This window comes from Brugia malayi (genome assembly GCF_000002995.4).
Source record: "Brugia malayi strain FR3 genome assembly, contig: Bm_v4_ChrX_scaffold_001, whole genome shotgun sequence".
In the NCBI taxonomy this organism is placed as follows: domain Eukaryota; kingdom Metazoa; phylum Nematoda; class Chromadorea; order Rhabditida; family Onchocercidae; genus Brugia; species Brugia malayi.
This window is the reverse complement of record NW_025062479.1, coordinates 20,291,303-20,303,320: the sequence shown is the minus strand read 5'-3', so window position 1 is coordinate 20,303,320 and position 12,018 is coordinate 20,291,303. Positions and strand designations below refer to the sequence as shown.

Below are 12,018 nucleotides of genomic sequence, written 5' to 3'. Positions count from 1 at the left end.
CCGACATAAAGATGATCACAAGGATGCAGAACTTTAACTAAGTGACAAAAAATAATAATTTCAAATAAGATAGCAAAAAATAATTTATGATTATCTTATCTTTATTACTAAATCAGAAATTAACGTTAATTCGTCCTTGATCAAACGAAATTTATTATAAACACATTCGAAATTAAGCACTAAGTCTCAAGATTAAATTCAAATCTATATATAAAAAAGAAAACGTCAGCGTTTAACCAACGAATATCAGACAGTAAGTTACGATCACTTTTAATCACTTCGAAAATTATTTCCAGAAATCTGGAAGAAGAGAGGAGATCTTGCAAAGTTATTAATAATACTGAAATGATATAGAGTTAGTTCATAGAGCAACAAAATTCCATTCAATCATATAAAATTTTTAATCAATATACGATGAAAAATCACGCGCTCATCTGTGCTATCGATTCACAGAAGTCATATTCCAGTGTACTTTCAAACAAATAGCACGTGCATATCGCATAAACGTCTAAACGCTCCTTCACACAAACAAAACCCCTCCCCGCGCAAATATTAAAGGCCCGAAAGGCAAAGTCACGTACGAACACCACCGACGCATCCTCACGTCCTCCCACATTCAATCGGCGAAGCCGACACTCAGCCGGCAAAAAAATTTCAAATGGCCAGTAATTCCGTCTTAGACACATATCGAAAGATGCAGCGCAATTGTCTCTATAATGTGTTATTACTGGGAGGTTTCCGCGATGAAATGCGTTGGGTAGAATCATTTCACTGGGAATTTCCACAAAAGTATGCATAGAGTGAGATGCACGTAACTTGGAAAACGTAAGCTGACAGTGACTTAAGATACGTGAAACGCTTCTGTTGTTTTTTTATGATACGGTCACGTAGCTTGACTTATTTGACGTCACATAATCTGACATATGTTAGCTCAGTTAATATATCATTTTGCATGATATATTGTTATGATAGATGAGATTTATCAATAACTGTAGCATTCTGTGGATTATCTTTTATCTCAACAACAATATATTATGATAATATATCAGCCTTCTATCATAGTGCATTCTGTATCTGATTTTTTCCAGATTTTCTTGTATTTCCCGGATTATGCAAACGATTTATCGGTCTTCTCGAATAGGCTTCTCTCATTTCTTTACATATAATGGTTTTGTATATCAGTATAAAGTCATTATCATAAAACATAGAGTAATATCATTATTTTCCATAGAAATATTAAATTCTATCATTGATATCTTCCTGTTTCATATGAAATGTGTAACTTTGAGAACAAGAATCCTTTTATGAAAAAAAATTTGATCATAAAAACAATAATCATCAATTAATAAGCTATTATCACATTTGTATAAATGATAACTGTAAGCTGTTATCACAATTATTAATCCTTTATTTGCCCATATTTGTAAGAATGAATGAATTAGAATCAACGGTACCCTGATTCATCGCATAATGCTCACCTTTACGTGCCCGTCTTTCAGAACGAATCCTAAAATTTTTTTTTTTCATTCTTTTAGTTTTTCAGAATTTTACAAAGCTATTTTTAATTAACTTCCAACGATTTCTTTGATATGATGTAAAAAATGAAACATTGCAAATCAATTGTATCATTTCTATATTGAAATTGGATTATTAAAATTTTCACTTTTGATTTATTTTGATCAAATTCACCTATACGTCATTAAAATTAAGTATGAGGAAAAAAACAAGTATAGCATAAATTCTGTAATTAAGTTACAAAATAACGAATTTTCTTTTATTTGAAATTAACGAACAAACCTTGTGTAATTAGCACTCATACACATTAGAAAATATACTAATCCTGCAAGAGTAAGAAAGCAAAATGATAAAGCACCAATAAATGGCCAAATTTGATTATTCTCCGCCGCGCATAACGCTTCCTTTTTGTCTTTGCAAAATTTCAAATCCACTTTCTATAATTTAACTAAGGTTTTCCTTTTTTTTTTTTTTCGAAAAGGAAAGAATCGATTCAATGATACTTTGGTATATAACAATATAATTTCTGAACTAATTAACTGATGTTGCCAATTAATATTTTTAAAATGTCAGCATAATGAGATGAGTTGTTTTCCCTCATATTAATTAATCCTAATGATTTATTAAATATTACAAAAGATGTGAAAAATAAGATGAAGAAAACTTGTAACGAATGTAAAATCTTATTACATATATTATAAATGATGTACTGTTTAAAATTTTTCAGCACTATAGCAGTTTAAAAAATTGAAATAATAAATATACATACCTTATTGTTAATTCGATTAACAATAGCAGGTAGTAAAACGGTGAAATCAAAGCACTGATTATCAACCATATTACAAAATGAGTATATAGCAGTAATAAATACAATGTAAAATGACGCAAATACGGCATTAATTGATACAATTGCGCACCAGAATATTACTACAAATGTAATATATATTTTTTTAAATTATTTGATTATTATAATTCCACAATTATTATTTAATGTCTTACTAAAATTCTCTTTTATGTGTAATTTTATGTTACATATTTACATGATAAGGATATAATATCTACAAAATATTTTCATATAATTGCGATTATTTGAGATACATTTCTGAAAAAAAAAAAAAGAAAAGGAAACATGGATTAATTATCAATTAACAATGAATACAAAAGAAAAATCAAACCATTTAAATTTAAATTATCTAAGTTAAATGATATCAGAAAGAAATGCACCTAAAGTACTAAGTACCAATGATAATAAGCCAAGAATACACGGTGATGTGCTGACTCGAATAAGAAATGATCGTTCATCAGGTATATCTGCTTTCGTGTGAAAACGAACTGATACTGAAATTTAAAAATTTTTTTTTTTTTTTTTCATCTTTCATTTTTTATTATGCTTAACAATAAGGAATTTTTTTTTTTCAATTTCATAATTGTTGATAGTTTCATACCAACAATTATGAATCAATAATAATTTATATTAAGAGTTAAATAAACCAAAATTTGCAGAAGTTTTTTTGATCTTTTCTTAAGTTGTTAAAACTTGTTGGTTTCTATATGCTTTCCATTTTTTGCTATATTTGATTAATTACTGTAGATGAAATTTTTTTTCAGAAGAAAATTGTCTTTTTTATGAAAAAAAAGTTATCACGAAATTTGAAATAAGTCTTGCGAACCTCCAAATAACGTACAAATTATATCAAATAAAATTGTATTACCCCCATAAAACTAAAGATTGACTTATTTCTTACTTGGTTTCCTGGCATTTATCTTATATACTGACAGCTCTTTGTTAGATTGATCTCTTTTCTGTATATATGAACTGCCTTATACTTTGTGTCTATTGGCTATATGAGGAGGTCAGAGGTCGCTTGTATTCAACAATGCATAGTTTTGTGTTTAGTTTTTTTTTTTTCCTTTCTTTTATATTTTTTTACTGATTGTATTCTTCATCTCATATTCGTAGGTAAATACAGCGAACGCATATTCGCGGCGTTAATTTATTTGTATTATTGGTTACTAGCGAATAATATTTTCACGATAAAAGTTGGATTTGAATTATTGTTAATTTCCTCAAAATTTACGATTTTATATAATTTATCAGAACTACTAACATACATTAGTAATAGTATACTTGATGACAAACTAACAATTATCAAAAATTTAGCAATAATCAATTAAATTATTAAAATTGCTCATTCGATAAAATTTCTAGCACAAAAAATTGTAAGGAAAAGAAAATGAAATAATTTTTAAATGTTGAAATCATTGATATCTTAATACTTCAAAGAATTTCCAAAAGAGAAAAAAAAAAAAATGAAAAAGTTGACAAATGATTTAATACTTTGTAATTAATTATCAAAAAGTGTTTTTTTTTGTATTAACGTAGTAGTGTTAGTCAAATAATTTCTTATTGACCTCTGTGACATATGACAAGAAGATAAATCGATCATATCGAATAATCAGTATGGAAAAGATTATTATTATTATTACTATTTATTATTATTATTGATTATTATTATTAATTATTATTATTATTTATTATTATCATTATTGTTAGTATTCAGTTTGACCAAATATGTTGCATTAAAATGTGTCACAAATTTTAAATTGTTTGAAACCACTGGAAGGTCAATGCTGTCATTATTTCAGATTAATTCTAACTTTCTCACACTTAACAAAAGTAATTACATTACAATTTATAGTTGTGAGAAAACTGTAATGCGCAATTTAATATTGGTCAGAAGAAAAAGCATAATTCCTTATGATAATTTAAGCATTAGATTACAAAATTTCGTTACAGCAATTATATTCCATTTAATTTCCATTAAATTTAGTTTCAAATTTTTCTTCAACCTCTTTTTTATTTTACCGCCTCTTTTTACTTTATCAACTAATAAAATGAAAAAAAAAAAGTTCTTTCAAAAACTTTGCTAAATTTTCAAATAATAATTTTTGTATGACTAACAAAATAAAGATAAATTTAATAGAAAAAAAATCGGAAAGAAAAGGAATGATGAAATAATTGAATTTCAATCTTCTTTTGATCGAAAAAAAGGAAAAAATAAAATGATTGATTACAATTATTCTCATCAATAAAAGTGTGCTTATAATTAATTATATAATTAAAATTTCATAAGTTTATTGTCATTTCTTCTTCTGCATCTGTTAGATAAATTTTTGCTACATTTCAAATTTATTAATGAAATTAATTACCGGTTGTAGCGGCTGCTCCAACAAACAGGAAACCAATAACTGCAATGATAAGAAGCAATGTAATAGCGATAAAAAGCCATCGAAATTTCGAAAATGTACCCACCGGTACTAATACATTAAGCTGTAAAATAATTTTAACATATTCATTAATGATTGTTGTAAATATTTCATCCAATTTATTTACATATATTTTAGATAAGAAAAAATTTTTAAGTTATATAAATCAGATTATAATCCATTTTACAAAGTATAAATTAAAAATACATCTTATGTTAGGGTTATACAACTGAAATTCAAATCTTCCTTGTTGACAAACAAGTTGAAATGAATCATACCACGGAATTTAACCTGTTTACATGTTTTAAATTAAAAGTAAATTCTATCTTAGGTTATATAAATTGATTTTTTAACATATTTACACATTTCAATTTAAAAGTAAATTTGGAAACTCAGATCGTGCCCTAAGTTATTTGTTTTAAATTCAGCATCTGTTTGCATAGTTCAATCTAAAATTCAGTAATTCTCCAAGTTATTTGTCTTATAAACTAATTTATATTAATGTCATTCTCTTTTACCCACATATTAATGTATGCATATAATGGAGATCGTTTATTTTTGACAGATCGAAGGTCATCGGCTATTTATCAATTAATGGAAAAAGTAAGTGTTGACAAAAATTAATAAATATTTGAAATGCTCAGTTATTTATTTCATTCAGAACAACTATAAGAAATCATGAATTGTAAATTAAAGACGAAAAATATAGGGAAAAATTTTTAGAAGTACTGAAAAAAAATTTGAAAAAAAAAATTTTAATTTTGAGGGAAATTTTTGATAAACTGTTATTAAACCACTTAGAAATTTGCTTGTATTAATTTGAATTTTTAAAATTAAATAAAAAGGAATGATTTTTAAATTTTTAGACAGAAGAAATGAAAACCTGTTCAGAAAAGCCTTGTAATGCACCATCAAAAAGGATGATAAACATGATAGAGCCAATAACAGAAATGATAAGGGCAAAAAGTGAAGCCCATGGGACGTAGTGAAAATATTTCACACACATATTATGATGATTTCATTTCCTAAAATTCAATAAATCAATATTTCACTTCAAATATTTTCAGAATTATTCGCATAACCTTAATGTTATATTTGAGTTAATTAATCATTTATCATATTTATCACACATACATTAGTCATACATTATCGCTGAAACTTGATAATATTTGACTGAAATGAAAAAATTAATTTTTATTTTCACTATATTTAAATCACATTCAATTTTTAATCATTTCATAATGGAAATGAATAAATAGATAAAACCAGCAAAAATGAAACTGATGCATAAGCATTATTATATTAAATATAAATTACAACATTTTGCATTAAAAAAAAAATCAATAAAAACCTGAAATTACAATTGAATGTGAAATGCTGACGTAATAACAACGTATAAATCTTAAGTTAATATACGTGAAAATTTTAAATATTTTACTGCAATAAAGTGTAATTATCGGAAATCATTTTCAACCATCTTTAACGATTTGATATGAATAATTCAAATAATGTGGTTGCTGCTTTTTGGATCAGATTTTTTTATCCCTTCCAAATGCTAAAATTTTTTAATGTGCACGAACATTTTTTAAAGATAATCAATTAATTAGATATTTAAATATATTTATATAACAAAAGGAAAAAGTGGAGAAATAAACTTTTGAAAATTATTGCAAAGTTACAATTTAATTAATGGTTGAAACAAAATTTCGTTTATTTCTAGTATGTAATTATTCATCATAAAGTTTGAAAAACATTGAACAAATCATAAAATAATTGTTACTAAGATCTAATCTATTATTAATTTTATATATATTAAATAAATTCTTTTGTATAATTGTGTTCGTATATAGCATTAATTATTACACACCAAACAATCAAATGAAAAATTAATACATTTTAATGAAGCCAATAAAAAAATTGTATCTAATTTAATTAATTGACATACAGTCATATATAATCAAAACTATTAAATTCAGATATTTGTTTTTATGCATTTTTGATGACTCAATTTTTTCTTTTTTTTTTCTTTAGTCATTCATACAATATATTTATTCTGGGATTTATCTTTTATATATTTGAAAGTAGTGAAAAAAATTTTTTTTAAAGAAAGAAAAATGAGACGAAGTAAAATGAATTCATTTTTGAAATTTATTCCCCAATGAATAAGTTTCTTGTTTCTGCATCAGTAATATTAGAAATATTCTATCGAAAAGTAGATAATAAATTGAAATGATTAACAGTACTTAGTAATTAAATTATCATAAGACTGATTTAAATGATAATCATTTTTGTGAGCGAATTCAATAGCCAAACGCGAAACAACCGGTTTTAATGTTTCCCGAAGGAATGATAAATTCATTGAGATGAATTTATCATTAGCAAATGAAAAAGAAAAATGTTGGAATGGTGGAAAATAATGTATAAAAAGGAGAAAAAGTTAATGAGGAAAGAAAAATTAATCACTTCTCCTTGGGAACATATTAATTAATTAAGCATTTGCTCATTAGTTTCCCAAATTATTCCGGATTATTCATCAATATTATTCAAAATTTTTATGGGTTAAAATTTCCGATTGCATTCTCAATCTTTTATTTTTTACTTTCCTTACAAGATTCTTAATATTTTTTTTTACTTTCCTTTTTTACTTTCTTTATTTTTTACTTTCCTTTTTATATCACTATGTTTAGTATCAGTGAATATAACAGAAGTTATGGAACATTTTAATCTTACGACAATTCATCGAAAAGTATTTTGCATTTTAAAATTTCACAAAATTTTGAAAAATTTTCTTTCTTTTTCTTTCGTTTCAAAGTCTGATGAAACTGCAACAAAAGTCTTTGGAAAAAAAATTAAAAAGTAAAGGAGGGAAGGAGAGGAAAAAAACTGAGACAATTTTAATACATATAATTTAGTACATTTAAATAATTGCTATATAAACCTGTATTATTAATTTAATGTAAAATAACTATAATTTCATAATTGAAAATTAAGTCGAAAATTTTAGCTAAAATAACTTCTGTTAATTTATGCAAAAAAAAAAAAAAAACTTTCAAAAGAAGGAAAATGATAAAAAAAAAGAGAAGGAAATGATAAAAAAGAAAAAAAAGGAAAATGATAAAAAATTATTTATTTAGAAAAAATGACAAATGAGCAAAAATTAATTTCAACAATTAACATAACTATTATACTAATAGCAAAAAAAAAAAATTATAAATAAAAAAAACTACAAGAAGTCTTTTTTTTTAACTTTTGCAAATAATGGCATATAGATTAGCTTTGTTCATAAATACAATATTGTAAGAATTTTGAGATTGAATTGTTGTTGTCAAAGTTGGGTGAAGCGAGAAAAGATTTGATTTTAATGCAAAAGATGAGAGGGGCGGGAAATGAAAGTATGAGCGGGTAAGAGGCGGGCAAATATATGTACTGAAGTATTAGCGGGTAAGAGACGGGTGAGCAAGTGAGGAGCAAAGAGAAGTGGTTGACATTTGAAGTATATTAAATGCAAAGTAAAGGATAATGGATGACAACAATATGAAAGGGATTAAATCGATAATGTAAAGTGGGAGAAAGTTAAATTTGAAAAAATTTATTGACAAAAATTTTTAATGAATTATAAAAGAAATAATAATAAACGATTAATTTCTCTTTCATTTGCATTTTCTCTCTCTCTCTCTCTCTCTGTCCTTCCCCCTTTCTGTTTCTCTTTCCTCCTTTTCCCTGTCTTTCTTTCTTGCTTCATTAATTATTATTTTATAATGATGAAAATGCACTGTTCATTTCTGTTTTTTGCTCATTTTTATAAAAAAAAATAAATAACAAATATAAATATTTCGCTTTTCTCATTATTTTTCAATTATAAAATTTTACTAATAATTTTAATTAATAAAAAATATTTTTTAAATTTCCAATTGTTTTTTTTTTTTTTTAAATAATATTTGTGATTAGAATGAATAAAATTGGAATGAAGAAAGGAAGGTGTGTGTGAGAGAGAGAGAGAGAGAAAGAAAGAAAAAATCATTCCAATATGATTTATTGCTTTTTCTGAAATATTTATAAAAAATTTGAATAATCGATACACATTTGCAAGCAAATAAATAAAAAAAAGTTTTTTTTTTTTTTTTAAAAAAAGAAAAAATATTGTAATTATAAGTTTAACGAAATGAAAAATTGAAGGATTTAAATGCTACGAAAATTTGGGAATATCACTATTTTGCCAAATGCATGCAAATTCTGCAGACAGTAAAAATTAAATAGTATTTAATCTTTAATTGACTGAAATTAAATTTTGATAATCAATGCGTGTAAAGTTGGTTAATAATAAATTATTGGCTGGCATTAAGCTGTTAGCTAACATTAGGCCATTTTAACATATTTTTAAATATTGTTCGAATAAATTTTAGAGAAAAGAAAAATTTTGTTCTTAAAAAAGATGCAATCAAATAAAATGACAAGAACACAAAATAATAAGACACAAAAAATAATTAAAATTAAAAGAAAAATTAAGAAAATTTTAACAAATCTGATTTGAAGCAAAAGAAGAACAAAGCAAAAATTTTTCTTTTAGTTTGTAGAAAGTTAAAAACTAATTTCTAACAAATAATCAAGCAATAAATAAGAAAAAATGCTTTTAGTTCAACAATTTATTTTGTAATTAAAATTCTCAGTAATTCCATCCTGTATAAACAGACCTGACTTCTCATTGTCTTTTTTTTTTTTTTTTTTTAATTGAAAACTTTTCTCCATTTTAACTATTTCTTGCAAATATTATTTTCTGGTTAATGACTCGTTCCATAAATATTTCTAGCGGATGACAATTATTCATCACTCTAAAAAGTCCTCATATCTTTTTGACCTGAAAATCAAATTTCCTGTTTCCTGTTTCCGCTAAAAAAAAAGTCTAAAATACATTTTTTTTTTTTTTAAAAAAAAGTTAAAATGATTTATTTGCATGTATCGTCATATAAATAATGCTAAATAAACTGTACAAACTTTTCTAACAGATCAATAAGTAGCTTTCCGGATATGGTACTTATAAATCCTGAAAATCGTATTTCGATAGGTTGGTAAATATTTTTCTGAAAATTTCTTTATTACTATCACTATTATTAAATATACAATTAAATTATGATCTAATTTTTTTGCGTGTTACGGGAAAAGTCTGATTCATTCCGAAATCAAAAATGAGCTAATTTAATTTTCATCTCATTCTTTTTTCTTCTATAGAATTGATTGTGACATGTCCTTTGAATGACTATCACCCACTAACTTTAATTTAATACCTATATTTAAATCTAATTAATACTATCGAATAGTGTCAAATCAATAATATCAAACATTAATTTATATAGCAATATTTTAAGCAACAAGAAACAAAATTTTTTCACTATAAATCATTATAATAGTTAACTTGTCGTTGGGAAAAAAAAAAAAAGTAAATGTGGACAACTTGTTTCTTGCTCTCACTAAAATGTATTCATTTGTTAATTGGATTACATACAATTAGTATAACAGTAATTATAAAATTGAAAATTTATCAAACAGTAAATGAAAAAGAAAATCAATATTTGAATGAAATGAAAAATTGAAAATAATTTAAGAAATGCCGTAAAAATTCTTCTTTTTTATGCTTGCAATATAAAATTTCTGATTTAAGTATGCAAATTATGCATATTTTAATAATGAGTTATGAATGAAATCTCACGAAAAATGAAAAATTTATAATTTAATAGCAAATCAGAAAACATTGAAATATTCTCTGTTAAATTTGTGCTTTTTTTTTCTTTTTAATCAAAACTAATATACAAGGATGAAGCATTTATTTATTTATCTTCATGACAAATTTTATTCAAGTTCAAAAATATTAAAAAAATTCTTAATTTTGTTTTTTTTTTTTTTGAAACTAACATTTATAAAAAGGTATTATTAACACTGACCAAAAATTGTCAAAAAAAAGCAAATTTTGCAGTTTTTTTTTTCTTTTCTTTGAAAAAAGCAAAGACGATTTGCAACAGAATGAAAATGAATGAGCCTAAAATGACTACTAAACTTCGTAAAAAAAATTACTTTTTAAAAATTGCTTTCTAAAAAGCTAATTTTTGTTTTTTTAACAGAAATTAAAAGGCTGACAATAATTTTAGATTAATAATTAAGCGTAAGTACCGATATATTAAAACAATGTTTTCTTTTTATAAATATTTTTAGTAATTTTTTAATCTTGTTTTTACACTTTTCATTTTTTCTGATTATTTCAACTGCAATTTTAAATGTTAAACGAACCTATGGAATATAGTTATGGGTAAAATTTGAAGAATTTGATGAGAAAGGGCAAATAATAGATTACATATGTATGTGTAATCAGATAAGGTTAAAGAAGTTCACATATTTTAATTAGTAAATTTTTTGCTAATTAAAATTTTAACTTCTTACTCAATAAATCTTTCATGCATTATTTAATTATTATAGTAAAATGTTTGATATTATACAATGTAAGAGGTAATTGCATGAAAATTTACGAATAATTATCCTTCATTATTAAGGAATCATAAACCTTTATTGACATTATTCAATTAATTAATCAATGGAAAAACAAAAATAAAAACGACTTAATTTGAAGACGAGAAAAAAGAAAAACGATCAGCACTTTTTGAAATGTTTTTGTTTATGCTTGGAAACAGTCGTATTATTTTAATTAATTAATTATTTAAAGTAAAAGCATAACAAATAAAACAATTAGGACAAGCACAAATGAATGTAAAATTAATAAGTAACTAAATGAGAGCATAATAAATGGACAGGAAAATAAGTAAATGTATATAACAAATTAAAAACTGTGTGGTTAGCTAATAAACAATGAAATAGTAAACAAATGAGAGAGTAACATATAAACAAATAAATAAAAAATGTATTAAATGTAGAAAAGATAGAAAAGAATGAATGAAAAGGATGAAATATCAATGGATTAGAATAATTGAATTGCTGCAAAATAATTTAAAAGAAGGATGAAAAAGTGTAAAGTAGCTGAAATGCATCTTTCACTCATTGCCAACAACAATAACAAAACTATGCATTTATTCACTCATTCATTCATTTATTCTACTCAATAATAGTTACTTTAATTTAAAATGAAATTGGATATATATTGAGTAAACAATTAGGCAGTAAGTGAGTAAGTCAATGCTTGGCAAATAAACAGTTAACCAACAGATGGGTAAAAGGATGCAAGAAAAAATAAAC

The 12,018-nt window shown here is 24.4% G+C and overlaps 1 protein-coding gene across 1 annotated transcript; it reads right to left on the bottom strand.

Annotated features, from left to right (window-relative positions):
• Positions 1 to 1,407: 1,407 nt before the first annotated feature.
• Bm7959 (proteolipid protein M6-1, putative) lies at positions 1,408 to 5,788 on the bottom strand (the record flags this gene model as incomplete). Its single annotated transcript, XM_043075520.1, has 6 exons — positions 1,408 to 1,507; positions 1,798 to 1,952; positions 2,285 to 2,442; positions 2,740 to 2,853; positions 4,726 to 4,846; positions 5,666 to 5,788. The coding sequence occupies 6 exons, from the start codon at positions 5,786 to 5,788 to the stop codon at positions 1,408 to 1,410; spliced, it is 771 nt and encodes a 256-aa protein (XP_042931454.1).
• Positions 5,789 to 12,018: the final 6,230 nt, after the last annotated feature.